The following is a 15,809-nucleotide window of genomic DNA, read 5'->3' on the forward strand; positions in this document are numbered from 1 at the left end:
CGGCATTCAGCTCTCCTCTGAGGGGCCTTTGCTTTATTCTGCCAAGTATCCTTGGCTCCTCATGAAATACTCAACAGACTGTCCTCTTCAGAGACTCTGGCGTTGCTAGGGAGACTGACCATCTGTTAAGGTAGGGCCGCTTGTCACTTTTCTGTGCGTTTGTGTGGGAGCGTCTGTAAGCGTCCCAAAACTGGAGATCTGTACATCGGAGATTCCAAAGATAGCTGCGACTTCACACACACTCACACACCCCGCTGCTCGAGCGGGCGCTCACCGTCCTTCTGGTGACTCACAACGTGCGTTAGAATGTGCTTAGTAGTTATTTAAAAAAGAAGCAGGTTGATGATTTAGCTTGTATTCCCAAGATGTAAGCTGATTTCAATAAATCCTCCAGTGAATAGACAAATTTTATAGGAACTTTCTCCGTGCGGCAGAGAGAAGGTCTTTCTCCAGTTGTGTTGTCCTGTAGAAACATGACTAATCTGTGCTTTCTTTAATCCCAACAACCTCTCCAATCCCCCCTCTGCAGTCCCAGAAAGGAAGCAGGTCCAAGCATGCCGAGCCGGAGGTGAGCAGCAGTTGGGCTGGAGCCGAAGATCTGAAAAAAGTAGAGGAGGATCTGGACACGAGCATGGACCCCAACGGCAGCCCCTCCCGCTGGAAGCCCTCCTCGTCCGCCTGTTCGCCCCAAACCCAGGGTCAGTATGAGGACACGGGTCAGAAGGCAGCGGGGCTACCCCAGATGTCCCAGACGGGCTCGTGGAGGAGGGGCATGACGGCCCAGGTGGGGATTACCCCACCCAGAACCAAGGGGGCATCCGCTTCGCTCAAAACACCAGGTGAGAGAAGCGACCTTGACTGCATTAAAAAAAACATGGTGCATAGTAAAAGAAATCCTTGTTATTGTTTGGCTGCCTTTGGCAGCTGCAATTCCTGAAACATTTTCACAATTACAACCCCAAAACTCAAAGCATTATATCCAAATTTGATTTGATTACAGAGTAGTGCATGAACTTTCAAACTGACCAGGAAAGCATTGATCAGAGAGGCAGCTAAGAGGTCCAAGGTATCTCTGGAGGAACTGCAGAGATCTACTGCTCAGGTGTAAGAACCTGTTGATCGGCTGTTGGTTGTACACTCTACAAAGCTGGTCTGAAAGGGGCAGTATTATGTAAAATTGACATTTTAGAGCTTTACGTCATATTATGTCATTTCCTTATCAGAGACATATGTTGAGTGTTGCCTTGATTATTTCATTCATGTTTGAGAAATCATCTAATCTCCCACGGGAACCATTCAGCTGTGCAAAGAAGAAGCTTCGAGAACGAAGCTTCTTCTCGTATCTGCAGTTTCTTAGCTTCCTCTTCGTAGAGCATCCGTCTTCTGTGGCTCCTCCACTCTGCTCCTCAAGACTAGCCAGCATCAATTAGCAAACAGCTGAGCTTATTATACAACGCTGGTAAAAACATTGCTAAAGAGCTAATAGAGGAGGTATGTTGTGATGACTTCCTGAAGGTCAGAAAAGAGCAGATGTTTCTTAAAGAGACAGAGGTCCAATTTCTAGGAGTTAATTTTCTTAGTCAAGCAAGTCAAACAATTGCTTGATTGTAGTATAAAATGGCCCAGTGTACTATAATATTGCCTCTTAGTGTTGTTTTGGTAGTTTTTCACCAGCTATAAAATGAGGAAGCAAGTGTAGTTTGCAGTTTGAAGGGTTATTGTCTTGATCATTCTGATAAAATTCCTATGAAAATCCCTTGAAATGTATGTGTCTAGGTATTAATTTAACTGCAGGATGCTGTCAGATAGCATAAAAGCATAAAAAGATGGCAGGATGCCAAATCTGTGGCTTTTATTGTGTGTTTGGCAGGTAAAACAGACGATGCCAAGGCCTCAGAAAAGGGCAAAGTACCCTCCAAAAGCTCTTCTGGGATACAGCGCTCCCCGTCAGATGCTGGGAGAAGTAGCGGGGATGAAGGCAAGAAGCCTCCCTCTGGAATTGCTCGCCCCCCTGCTACCAGTTCCTTTGGATACAAGAAGATCCCTGGCCCTGCCAGCACTCTAATTACCTCAAGCGGTGCAGCCCTCACCAGCGGCTCAGCCACACTGGGCAAGGCACCCAAATCGTCGGCTGCCCTCAGCAAAGGGACAAGCATCGGCGGCGTCCGTAAAACCAGTCTGGACGGCTCGCAGCCCCAAGACGACGGCATTCTCCTCAGCTGCAGCGGCTCCAAGGTCACCCTGCAGTACCGCTCCCTCCCCAGACCCGCCAAATCCTCTAGTGGGGCAGCGGCAGCAGTGGCCGGGCGCTGCGGACACCGCTCCAGCTCCAGCAGCATCGAATCAAACGTCAGCGGCAAGGCAGTGGTCGGGGCAGCAACACAAGCAGGTGCCAAACGGAGGGAGGGGAAGGTGGGCTCGGACCGCTCCAGTCCCATCACCGTCAACCAGACGGATAAAGAGAAAGTGGGGGTGTCGGAACAGGACCCCCCAGCAGGGCTGTCCACCTCTCCCAAATCCAGCCCCACCTCCAGCTCAGCGGGCCAGACAGGCCTCAGGCAGCCGGGGTCCAAATACCCAGACATCGCTTCGCCTACCTTCCGCAGGTCAGACCAGAACACTTTCCTTCTGCTCCCATCTGTCTTGGTGCCATGTCTTCTTGTTGGGTTTTGCGTGAATCAACCATTTCACCGCATAGTTTCTTTTAGTTACGTTTTTGAAAAACTTTCATGGTATGGTAGGTGTTCAGGAACAGGCTCAGGTCTCTTGAAGAGTTCATCGGGTTCATTCAGTAAATCAGTCTGAGCTTCAGGGTGGTTTTTCTTGAGTGATAAATGTAGAGCTCAGATTTTTTTTTTCCCTGTTCCCAAGACTCAAAGAGAGGACAGCTGAAACACGGCTGCTCCCCCAGGAGGTTAAACATCCTCTGACGTCTCCATCAATTTTTATCAAGGTGCACAGAATAAATATAAACCAGTAAGCCAAGGGATGTTTCTTCATACACTGCCCTCTAGTGTCTGTGTTAAACAACTGCAGCTAAAGCTTTGTTCAGTTTCACCAAATCCTGTTCAGACGTCTAGATCAGAGATCAAGTTAACAGGAAGTTTCTTCACACCCAGTCTTTGTTTTCAAGCTGTAGGTTAGTGCGTGTTTGGAAACAGTCCTGCCGTACCAGCTGGTTCCATCTGCATGTCTGCAAGCTTCTTTTTCCTCACCAGAGAAATGTCTTTGTGCTTTTTATAGTAAATATTGCTGTGACTGAAAGGTAGCAGGGTTGAAGGTGCTACCAGAATTTTTTATATGGTTGAAATGGCTACAGTTGCACCAGGTGATGAAAGTGTTTGGAAGGGTTTTTCCTGCCATAAAGCTGCTTTGTTGTTACATATACAGTGCCATGCATAAATAAGTAGTAGTTTTGTAGAAAATGTGGGTTTTTATGTCATAGATCAACACAAGGTAATACTCAGTGGTAGGCACATTTCGGTTGAAGTGCTATTAGCTAATTTTTTATTTAGCACTTATGCTAACTTTGAAAATATTTTGCACACTTAGTCACCCCTAAATCATTTTCCCAATTTTGCAGCGATAATTAACTTGGCTGTTTAACTTGTACATTTTCAGTTGTATTAAGTTTTATAAGTCCAGTACTTTTCCAGTATGGAGCTTGCAATCGCTTATTTGACCACTTCTAAATGACTGCACCCACCTCTCTACCCCATCCTCCCCCCACCCTAGATTGTTTGGCACCAAAGCCAGCAGCAAGGCCAGCTCTCCAGGCACGCCTGACTCTGGCAAGTGCCCATCAATACTGGGCAGCCCCCACGGCACGCTGGCCAGGCAGGCCAGCCTGGACTCGCCTTCTTCTGGCACGGGGAGCCTGGGCAGCGCCGGCGGCCTGAGCGGCGGCAGCAGCCCGCTGTACGGTAAAACCCCCGACCTGTGTACCGACTCGCTGGCCTCCAGCCCAGCCTCTGGCCTCTCCCTGCCCTCCAACGCTCGCCCCTGGCCTGCCTGTAGCTCATCAGCCGGCAGCAAGGACACGCTGAGCTGCCAGAGTATGACCAGTCTGCACACCAGCTCTGAGTCCATTGACATGCCGCTGGGTCATCACGGGCCTAAGGTTACGCGAACCGGCAGTATCAAGTCCACCCTGTCTGAGGGGTGAGTAAGAAGAGAATACGATTGGGACGAATCGTATTCATTGTTTCATTTGACAACTGAGACAAAAAGTGTAGTCTTGTTACCTTAGGATCTAGGAATAAGAAGACAGATGGTATCACAGTGAATAACACCAGTGATAAACTTGAACTCATCCAGTAGACAACACATTTTTCTGCTCTGGTTTTGCAAAAGTAACAGCTGATCACTGTTGCGAGTTAGAGTAATCCAAATCCAAACCATGGCAGAAAACGGTCACTATAAATTCAGATCATTTCAGACATGCTCATAAGAAGTCTGTATCAGTGTGTTCATTGTTTGGTCCATACGCAGTGCATGGAGTACAACGCAGAACATAGTCTCACGGCACACTTTTGTAGTCCCTCAGTATTACAGATGAATGTCTCAAAAATGAAACAATCGACTTTAAACACGGTGTCTGTGTGTGTGCTTTCAGTTTTTGTGGTTCTACGTAGATGTTCTGTCCGTTCTGTCCGTCTCTCTGTGAACGTTCGGCTTCTTTTTCATGTGTCACGAAATCTAAATGATTTGAGTGTTCATCTGATTGGCCCGTTCCTCTGTTTCAACAGCATGACCCTTGACAGAAACACGCTCCCCAAAAAGGGACTGAGGTACAGCACATCTGCATCCGTAGTTATCTCTGTTGTCTGTTTGCACTCGCATGGATCACCAGCGCATGTTAAGCAGATATGTCCTGTAGGTATTGATGTAAACTTTCAAAAAGATGGAGGACTGCATGATTTAGCATATTTACATTAAATATAGTCACCTCAACATTTACTGTGTCCCTTACTATGTGTCAAAACTCATATTTTAGATTCATTTTGTTTTGTAGTCACTTGATTTTGGAAAAAAAAAAATCCAACCTTCAATTTACTGGAGGAACAACAGTCCAAATTTTTAAATAAAGTAATCGGCACCAGATTTTGGCGCCTAATCCATTCACATCACTCTAAGTCGTCTTTCCATCTGCATTTACATCCTGCTGTCACTTTTGAACAATACACCAAGGTAGAGACAGTCCGTCCAAACTGTAGGTGTCAGTCCACCTTTTTCTGGTTGAGGTCAGACTTAGAGGAGGTAGTCACTTCACATTTAGCTGCCCGACTGGAGGTGATGGCCTGAAAAAAGGAACTATGAGACCCTACCAATCTAGAAACCATCCTCTCCATAATCCGCCTTATGCTCCTGTCCGAGGACAACAACAGCATCAAGTGCAACCCAGGCAGAGTGCAGGTACTCTGCACTGTACTCCTGCAGCATCCCTTGCAAAAAACTTTGGGAAAGTAAACTTTTCCAGATTCACTGAACCCATATAGTCTGGAAACCAAACGCTCATACACTCCTCAGCAATTCAGCAAGGAAGATCGACATCTGCTTCTTCAGACTCAGAGGTCCAATGATCGGTTCAAGCCTCCGTTCCAACACTCAGAATAGTGTTTTGGGATATATTTTTTTTCTTTCGGGTTCTTTCGGGTTTTTCTTTCAGTTGAGCTTGGAATGTGCTTAAATTTGGGCTGAATTTAGGCTAAACAAAACCATTGTAACTCAAGGAAGATCATCTCTGAGGACAGTTTTCAGTATTCACGTTTTAACTACATTAAATGGTAAATGGACTGAATTTATGTAGGACGTTTTCAGTCATTTTGACCAAAGTACCTTACACTAGAGTGACATTCACCCAATCGAAGATCGATGGGCAACTTGGGGTTAAGTGCCTTGTCCAGAGGCACATCGACATGTGACAGGAGGAAGCTGGAATTGAACATACAGATATTGATGTGTCATGTTTGTAATCGCACTAGCATGTCACAATGTTAGACGTGATGATGTTTTGTATAAGCTCCCTCTAAGCTCAAATGGCTGTTCACATTTCAGGAACAACCTGCTATACCCTAGCTTTTGGTTACTGGCGATGGAAACTCAGATTTCTTTCTACCCTGATATTCAGAAAATAAGCACCGAGGTCCTGTTGGTGACGATTTTGTTGGGGGAAAGACAAACGGCTTGTATACCTCAGTCAGTTACAATGTCAGCGATGGAAAATGCAATGTCACACCAGCAAGTTGAGTGTTATTCGCCCATTGCTGGGTGAAATAAAAAGGATGTACAGGGCAGTAATGAAAGCATGGGTCAGATGTGACAACCCTGGTAATGCTGCTGAGAAGGAAGGAGTGCAAACTCAATTATAAATCCCAGAGGATTAAATATGGTCGATTGTCATGTGGGAGGTGTTGAGCTGGAGATAGGGAGAGGAGAGTTGAATGGTAGAGAGTGTGTGTGTGTGTGCGTTTCATTCATTCACATGCAAAAGCTTGGACAACTGCAGTCCATTTTCCTGTAAATCGTTACATGATTGAAGGATGAACTGACGTAGCAACTGTTCAGCCAGTGCAATGCGCCGAAAACTAAACCCAATGCTTCGGACCATTTTAAAGTCTATGTGGATTTGTGGCACCATTGTTCATGGTGACTTTTGAGGAACCTCAACTGATGCAGATTTGAGTAGTCATTAATATTTTCCAACCCCAGCCATTTTTGTGCATTATGATTGCATAAAAATCATGGTTTAGTATCTAACTCAGGTACAGAAGCCATGGTTTGGTGCTTGTCTCACTTTTGAAGTCCCAACTGAAACATTCAAAACTAAGGTTAGTCATGGTTTGGTCCCAAACTGGAACTTATAGTTTCCAGTTCATCCTTACCTCAGTTTTGAAGCCTCTATTCCTCATCATGGTGTGAGCCTTAAGTCTTGACTTGGCCTCTAAGTCTTGACATGCTACTTACCTCACTTTTGAAGTACTGCTCTGCCGATTTGTTCAGTTTTAAAAGTCTCCGTTCCGTATCGCGGTTTGATCCTCGCCTCAGTTTTAAATTCCTGTTTGATCCTAGTCCGGGTTTTGAAGTTCCTGTTCGCCGTCATGGATTGAACCTTGGTCTTGAAGTCACACTTTGGTCTTGAGTCGGTTTTCAAACTACATCTTTGGCAAGTTTAACTTGGTCAGTGTTTCACATTCTCTAATGCTAAAGATGAATAATTACTTTTTCAACCAGAAATGTTCTGTCAGATTAGCATGTTGTATAGAGGATTAGGAGTATTAGTGGGCAACTAATATCAAATGGTAGCAGTGTGGATGGACAAGTTGGGGATATGATTGAGCGAAGGGGAAAGTTTACCCTAACCTATAGCCTATCTGATACTATAAAGACTCCCAAGTTATTTGTTATGGTTATGGCTCAGTGTGAATAGAAGTGAAGGATTGTTTGAAGGCTACAGGCAGCTTTGGTCACACATTCATATATATATGAATGTTTTTTTTAAAGTTTCATACACATCTGGTGACTGAAGGAAAGATTCCAATTTTCAGATTTTTTTGTTTGTTTGTTTTTGCATGTTGCTGATTGCATAGTGGTGCATGTTTATTTGCCCGCTGCTCTTGTGCATTCGCTGCGTAGCTTTGCTGCTGCAGAAATAAACTTCTGAGAATGTCCTCCTGTCTTACGTTCATAGTGGTTTTGTGGTTTCAGGTACCCGCCGTCGTCTCGGCAGACGTCCCACGAAGAAGGAAAGGAGTGGCTGAGGTCGCATTCGACCGGCGGCCTGCAGGACACGGGCAGCCAGTCCCCGCTTTCTCCTCCCGGAGCGGCTTGCATCAACACTGGAAAATATCACTACTCCAACCTCTGTTAGTCTTTAAAAATATTCAAATTTTATTATGTTACAGTCTATGAAAATCCCAATTGTATTTGTGTTTTTCACTATTAATTTTAATTCCGGCAAACATGAGAAGTGCTCTATTTTGAGTTTATACAAGGTTTCATGAATTTCAAACTGTATTTTAAAAGGTCCATGTTTAGTCTAATATCATCCAGTTAAGATTTGGTGAAAATGATGACCTAATTTGCATAACTCACCATGTGCGTTATGCACACATCTCTGTAACAGATGTTAGAAAGCAGAATGGTGTGACAAAAATAGATTAGAAAATACCATATCCATCTTTTCATTGTACCTTAACCATATGGTCTACTTAGCAGAAACAACTAAAACATGCCATCTGCTTCTTGTTGGGAATAAAAATGCATGTTTTCACATCAGAGTCTTCAAAAGTCTTAAATCGCTTTGTTTCCACCCAACCGTCATGTAAATGTTGAGCAAACTTTAAAAATTTTGCAAAAAAGGAAATGTGAATTTGACATGTTTCCAATCGACTGGTTTGTAAATCAACCAGGCTACGCAAAATGCGATCACCTCAAATGTTGAAGCTATAACTCTCAATTTCAGAATTATTCAAATCAGAATTAACGTCTCGAGCAAAACTAATCAAATTAGCTGTAGCAAATTTGAGAAACTTCTTTAAAAAGTTAGCTGAAAGATGTGTGATAACGTATATCCATAAAGTGACTAATACCGCTACATTGTCTGCATGTCTGTTCTGCGCAGTAAGTCCGACCAACATCAACCAGTACAACCTGCCACCAGGCAACAGCGGCAGCATGAGCCGCTCCAACAGCATCCCCGCTCAGGACTCGTTTGACCTGTACGGAGAGGGCCACCCACTAGGGGGCAGCGCGACCTCCCTGGAGGACCGACCCCGGGCCATCAGTCGCTCAGGTTCCTTCAGAGACAGCACTGACGAAGGTAAAGCGGCGCCGAGCTACGAACCTGAAAATACCATGAGAACAGAAAGAAATGTGTTTGAGGTTAAAATAGTTCATGTTTTACTTTGAAGTGTCATCTGAGTTGTCTGCACTGTGTCTCTGTCTCACAGTCCATGGCTCGTCCTTGTCTCTGGTCTCCAGCACATCCTCACTTTACTCTGCGGTAGGTCGCTCAACGGGACAGGCCTAAGAAATCAAAATGAAACACAACATGTAATGTTCTGTTTTCTTGTTTTGAAGTGAAATGAAATTCATCTAAATCTGTACCTCTTTTACCTTGTAGGTCAGTTCTGTATTTTTTTATTGAGGTTATATTGGAAATATGTAAAGCAGGCTTAAGTAACAGGAATACTGTTAGCTTTTTCTAATAGCTGTGACTCAGACGCCACAATCAGGCACATAGCTGATTAGTTTTTGCGAGCAGAACTGATGACCGTACACTTCTGTCTCATTGCTGCAGCTTTCAAGTCGCTAAGGTTTTTGAACCCATCGAACGAATCACTTCGTTTCCTAATAAACAAAAAATAATTCTCGTTTTGTTTTCTGGCGGATTTTTTTTTTTATCAGTTTAATCGTCAGTGATATTGTCTTTTAGATCTTTTAAGTCAAGTAAGATTATCTCCCATGTTTGCCATTTAATCTTTTCCTGATTCGTCACATCAGAAGGGAAACAGCATCTCTGGGAGGCAGTAAATTTATGGTTCTAATTGGAGTTTGCTTGTCTCTTACAGACTGAGGAAAAAGCCCACTCTGAGGTAAAACTGAGGGACAGGACAAGCATGCCTCTGCCTGCATGCTGCCTTCCTGCCGTGTTGCGCTAAACTGTGGTTGCAATTACTCGTGCTGCGTTGCATTTGTCATCAGAAGTTCAAACGTCCAACCTTCTGGTTGTACCAGTCCAATCCAAGCCAGTGCGCACTGGCTTGGATTGCTAAACAACAGCTAGCCTAGCCACCGAGCAGAACAGTCAGACCTGATGGGTTTCAAACTTGCAACTGAAACTGTACGATTCGGTGCGACATCAATCCGTCGGCTGAAGTCCAACTTCTGGTTTCAAGTGCTAGAAAGTCTCTGCCCACCAACAGATTTCTTCAGTTTTTTGAGACATTGAAAGGAGAATAAACACAAGTTAATATGACATGTAGTCTTTAAATCATTTCATTCATTCAAGGAAAAACAAAAAAGCTGTCTTAATCAATGAAAATCTGTTAAGGGCGAATGCTTTTCTTATTGGAGCGTAAGTTGTTTGCTGCTTTGTTTTCGCCCAGTGTTTGTCCAACCCGGCATGTTCCTCTCCTGTTTTTGGATCTCCTCCGGCTGTTTCCTTGTGTTTGAACGTCTTGCATGTTCTGCTGTGCAGGTTTCCGTCTCAGACGTAGTCCAGCAAGGACAAAAAAAAATTCCTGTTTGTCTCTGGTAACATTGGGAAGAACCAACACCAAAATTTGAGCTGTGGCTGTGTTCAGTTTAACGACAAAACAGTTTAACTCTATGTTGCATTGCTTTTCATGGTCTTTCGGTGATTTAGTTTTCGAATGGAGTCGACATTTTTCTTTTCTTGGTTACAAAAACTAACACAACATGCATCTGCTGCACCCTGACTTCATCTAATTTAGCTCCTTCTCCTCTTCTTTGTCTCGAGTTTGTATGTCTTTTAGTTACGTCGTTTCATTCATGTGTTTTAGCCCAAGTTTGGTTCAAAGAGTAGCAGCAAACGCTCTCTGAGACGAAGGTTTCACAAATCACTGGGAACTCAGTGCTAGTGACGCGTGTGTGATATTTCCACTGAAATTAAAAACTAATCTAATTTTCAATTAAATTACATTTAGATGAGTAAACATCCTTATTTCCACTAATAACAAGCCGAAACGCATGCCGCTTTCAAGAGCATTCATATCTTTTGACGCTTCGACAAACACGTTGATTTTCCACATTTTGGCTGTGTTTAACATGTGGGCAAAAAAACAAAACTCAAGAGTTATCAATGCTTTTGCAAGGCATTTCTGTGGATGACAAAATACAGTAAATCTGATTTTGGTTTGATTTTTAATCGTCTTTTTCAGACATTTACATTGTTAGGGATATTCTCAAGTTTTTGCAGCCACTGTTGAACCAGGTTTTAAGTCCATGCCTCTCTTGCTTTGCCGCTCAAGGCTAACCTCTGACTGGGTGTGGTCTGTCAGGTGGCATCCGTCCAGACCGCCCCGGTTCTTTTTGAACCAAGCATGCAACATAGTGTTAATTGTGCCTCTTTTCTTTTCAATCAAGGGCCAAACAGTCCAAAATTCCACGGTAATCCCCCCTCACTTTATGTTTCTTTACACTTCACTCCAATGTTTCTGACACACGTTACTGTGCAACTGCACTTTTCTTTCCTCATTGATGCCCATCCGCACGATTGCAAAACGTTTTGAAGTCTGTCTGCATGGCGCGCATTCACGTCTGCCCTCTCGCCCGAAACCAGCAAATCAGGAAGCTGCGGCGGGAGCTGGACGCTTCTCAGGAGAAGGTGGCGACCCTCACGTCTCAGCTGGCTGCCAACGTGAGTTTGTTTCTTTCACAGGATTCCGTTAAACAGCCGGCTCATTTCCATAATGGCCTCCTTTCGGAGAGCAGTTTGTTTCAGCTGTGGAGGGAGTAAAAAGCTGGTCTTGCTTTCTGCTGTCAGCCATCAGATTTGTGTTTTGTGACAGTATTTTGTTCGCAGATGGGATATTTGCTTATTGTGATCAAGCTGTTCACATCGTCTCTTTGCATTTGTCTTACCCATTGATTTTTTTTTTTTTTATTTAGGTTTTTTTTTTTTTTTTTTTTTTTTTTTTTTTTTGCCAAAACAGAAATCACAGAGATAAGAGTGAAAATAGGAGCAGAGAACATCAGTTTGTAGGCGAAACTCTCTAAATGCCTAACAAAGTCGTCCTGCTGCTAGATTGACAGTCTCAAGCGCTGGAACGTGCGTCATCCTCCTCCTGCAGTTTCTAAGTGCTTGTTCCAAGTGTGGAAGCGGAGTTTGTCTCTTCTTGCAGCCTGAGGCTTTGACCATAAAATAAAGCAAAATCAGTGCTGGAGTCTGGACAGTGGAGAAACCTGGAGGACAAAAGAAGATCCATTTAGGAGGGATTGACAGAACTTTGCTCAGCGTTGGTAAACAATAGCTTTGCCTTTTGGTTTAGCTGAAAACCTTTTTAACAATGTTTGCCATTTTCAGGAGAACGCTCCACGTCAGAACAACTTAACAGTGCATAATCTGAAAGGACAAGATCAGATTATTGTCAAAGAGGAACAAGATTGTCTTTTTCCCCTTCGTGGTGCTTTAAGAGTAGAGTTGAATGCCTTTTCTAAATGATGTCTACCAATTTGAGACATTATGACACCTTTGAGTAATGTGTCTCTTTATTGGAGGCATTGAAACACTCTGTCTCTTATTGTGGACATCACAACGTCCAGGAGGAGTTTATCTCATTATTGGCTTTGGAACACTAGAGAAGAGTGCTTCTTTTTTTGGAGACATTGTAACGTCCTTCAGTTTAAGGATCATAACACTCTAGATTAGGTCAGTTGGACAACCTTGAGGAGAGTGTCTCTTTATTGGAGACATTGTGATATCCTCGCGTTTTTCTCTTCGTCGGAGACGTCAGGCGGCCCTGAAAGGGAAGACTTCTCGCTATGTAGTTATTTTATTTTGAGTGACATTAACCTTCTACCACTGACCTCAAGAAGTTTGTTGAAAAAAAAAAAGAAAAATTACGTGCAGATCCAATGGGCATCATGTCCAAGGAGTTTGGTAGCTTGTTCTTCTCCGGGATGCGAGGCTGATCGTCACCTGCCTTGTCTGTGGGGGGGAGGAGTCAGCTCAAAGCTCACAGGTGGAGCTGGAAGAAGATGCAGAGTTAGTGGGAGGGGTACGAGAAGTTGGCATTTCTAAAGGTCAACACCGCTACAAATTCATCCCTGGAAACTGAGTGGAGTTGGCATTGTTGGGTGTCCCTGTCTGTGTTTTGTTTTCGGACTCGCAGTTCCTCACAGCTACAGAAGAAATTCTTCTTTCTGAGGACAGTTTTATCCAGACTGAAGGCTTAATAATAATAATTAAAAAAAAGCATGACTGTGTGCGAATTTGCGTGATTCTGACGTTCTTTTGACTTGTCTGGGCTTGCTGCCCAGCGTCCTGTGACACGCCCGGCCTGACAGCTGTCTCACAGTGTCTGGCTAAGGATGACAGGTAGAGCAGTCATTCATAAACACAGAGCCACGATTTCTAAGGCAAGCCCAATTCCAGAGCGGCGCAGTCCTAAACCGACAGATTCACCAGGACAGATGGTACGATTTCCTGAACCTGCTGCCATCCTTCATCGTGTTGCTGCTGCATCCCCAGGTGACGGATTGAGTCATGGAGAAAAAAACCCTTCTCTGATGTGTGTGCCACACATTTTATTCTGCGATAGTCCAGAGAGGCACAGAGCGCGGAGAAATCCATGAGTATTAATCTGATGTGGTGAGATGCAACATGTCCTCCAGGACGGTTTAAGTCCCAGCACCAGGAAAAAACACATCTCCACATGCAGCCTAGTTAAGTTCTGTTGCCTTCAGCAGCAATAGGTATTAATGGCGCTTTTAAACACACAAGTTATGTTTTCTTCTCGCCAAACTTTCAGAATAGTATTAAATTTATGGAGAAACGCCTGGCGTCTTTGAATGGTTCTGGTTTCGAGACACAGTTCTTACCAGAATTATTGTTGTTTTCATATTCTCTCTTACATTTTCTCAGATTAGAACCGCAAATAATGTGTTAATTGAATTTGATGAACAAAAGAAAAATGCAACAAATTGAGTAATTGGGGAAATATATATGATATTCATTTATATTTATTTTGCAAAATATAGTCAATGCTTTGTAGAACCGCTTTCTGACATTAGTATTTTGTCTGTTCTTTTGAGCAAAATATCTCAAACTCTGTTGGTGTTGCCACTGATTCCCAATTGGGCTCAGATCAGGACTTTGACTTGGCCATTCTAACACGTGATAAGACTGTAACAGTGCAGTTCCAGTGTAGCTGTGGCTTTGTCATCTTAGCGGTGCAGTCAGCTAACTCCTGAAAGCAAATGGCTTCATAAGATTTTAATTGTGCAAATTCAAAAACCGAAACCATTTTCCTTCTGCTTCCCCAGCAGGCACGAATCTGCTACCTTGTCACACCAACTCCCAACAAAACACATTGGCGTTTGCGCCTGTATGTAACGAGCGAAGTCGGCTAAACATGTCTTATCCAGTTAAACCCAGTTATTCTGAAATGAGATCAGAGCGTCCTAACGCAGACGTCTCGGCGTGTGTGCAGGCTCACCTGGTGGCCGCCTTCGAGAAGAGCCTCAGCAACATGACCTGCCGCCTGCAGAGCCTCACCATGACCGCCGAGCAAAAGGTACGCCTCACTCAACAACAGGCTAAGGGAAACGGCGTTCAAAGGAGGAGAAATAATGAGGGAAAGCAAGCCGCGCCGTTTCATTGAACCCTTTCTGGAAAGGTAGAACGCGGCGGAGAATCACTGGGTTATTTCCTGTTACCTTCAAGACTCAAGTTTTGAGTCTTGCTAATGTCGTAGTTTCCTGTTATCTCAAGATTTGCCTCACTTAAGTCAAAGTTCAGCACTGCCTGAACTGTCTGTCCTTCAGAAGAGCTCAACAAGAGCTTCCCACTGGCCGCTGCATCAGCATCAGTGTCTTTAGCTCAGCGGGCTGACAGGAACCCGGTGGCTTTTTAATCCTCCAGGCACGAGCGCAGACTCGATGGAGGCCTTTGTCAGGCAACACGGCTCTAACTTTTAATTAAAGCAGCAACCCTATCTGCAGCTCTCAGTGGGCTGCGGTGGAAAGGGAAAAAAAAGGAGGTTCCCTCTCTATGAAGTCAGCTCAACAAAGAGTGCAGTCTGTTTTTTTTCCCCCCTCCTCAGAGCAGGGGGCGCTGGCTCCGACATCTAATGGGAAAACTTTTCCTCCTCCCTTTATGCTTTATTAAAACCATTGTCTAAGCCAAACTTGTAGAACTTGTTCACATCAAAGCAGCCTGTTTGCTGATTTCACACAAATAAAACTTCCAAAACTGCTCTAGTCTGGGCACATGTTGTTGCTATATGTGTTTTCTTCCAGGCTACAAAGATCTCATCCTCTCTTTAGTCGTGTTTCTGTGATGCTAAAAAGAGAACTTCCTGTTCTCGTCCTGGTTTTGCCGCTGCAGGAGTCCGAGTTGGCCGAGTTGAGAGAAACCATAGAGACGCTGAAGACCCAGAACACCGACGCTCAAACGGCAATCCAGGTGGCGCTCAATGGCCCGGACCACCTACACAAAGGTAGCAAAACCAGCAGGGTGTGCTCCCTAAGCTGCGACCTGCAGCTGAGGTGTTTGTGCGCCGTTGATCTTTTTCACACTGCGATTCCTTTTACTGCAGTTGGCTTGTTTTCTGAAATGTTTCAGATCATCACATAAATGTACATTTTAGATGAAGATAGCCAGACCTGACACAAAAGCAGTTTTGAAATGATGGCTCCTCTCTGAAGCTTTGGGACTCCAGAGAACCACAGTAGGAGTCATTACACTCATTATATAGACGCATCCAATCGGACAACATCTCAGCTAAAAATGGCATCTGTAATTGAGTTCCAAGACCAAAAAGAAACCCAAAAATCTAGATGATCCTCAAGACGTTTGGAAAAACACTCTATTGGGTGATGAGTCAAAAGTGGATCATTCTGGAAGGCATGTGTCCTTTTAAATATGCTGTAAAGCCAATGTTAGGAACAGGAAGGCTCGCCATGAATTCTGTTTTCTAGCAGAAACCCCTTAAAGGGGCGGTATTGTGTAAAATCACCTTTTCCGAGCTTTTCGTCATATTATGACGTCATAAAAAACATCCCTGGAGTGTTGCTTTGGAAATATGCTTACATCTCCAGAGGGAACCATTGGGCTGTGCAAA

At 44.1% G+C, this 15,809-nt stretch overlaps 1 protein-coding gene across 18 annotated transcripts in view; it reads left to right on the forward strand.

Annotated features, from left to right (window-relative positions):
- Positions 1-15,809, forward strand: part of nav3 (neuron navigator 3) — a 321,262-nt gene that overhangs the window by 288,850 nt on the left and 16,603 nt on the right. For 11 of the 18 annotated variants that reach the window (XM_055055458.1, XM_055055457.1, XM_055055447.1 and 8 more), the window contains 12 exons: positions 530-839; positions 1,871-2,606; positions 3,736-4,161; positions 4,749-4,790; positions 7,708-7,865; positions 8,624-8,821; positions 8,952-9,004; positions 9,573-9,596; positions 11,110-11,133; positions 11,306-11,383; positions 14,178-14,261; positions 15,074-15,185. In XM_055055458.1, coding sequence (XP_054911433.1) covers positions 530-839; positions 1,871-2,606; positions 3,736-4,161; positions 4,749-4,790; positions 7,708-7,865; positions 8,624-8,821; positions 8,952-9,004; positions 9,573-9,596; positions 11,110-11,133; positions 11,306-11,383; positions 14,178-14,261; positions 15,074-15,185 — 2,245 coding nt within the window. The remainder of the gene's footprint in view (positions 1-529; positions 840-1,870; positions 2,607-3,735; positions 4,162-4,748; positions 4,791-7,707; positions 7,866-8,623; positions 8,822-8,951; positions 9,005-9,572; positions 9,597-11,109; positions 11,134-11,305; positions 11,384-14,177; positions 14,262-15,073; positions 15,186-15,809) is intronic. The other 7 variants (XM_055055450.1, XM_055055463.1, XM_055055453.1 and 4 more) reach the window with 3 other exon arrangements.

Source organism: Poeciliopsis prolifica, unplaced genomic scaffold, assembly GCF_027474105.1.
Source record: "Poeciliopsis prolifica strain line A6 unplaced genomic scaffold, Auburn_PproV2 SCAFFOLD042, whole genome shotgun sequence".
In the NCBI taxonomy this organism is placed as follows: domain Eukaryota; kingdom Metazoa; phylum Chordata; class Actinopteri; order Cyprinodontiformes; family Poeciliidae; genus Poeciliopsis; species Poeciliopsis prolifica.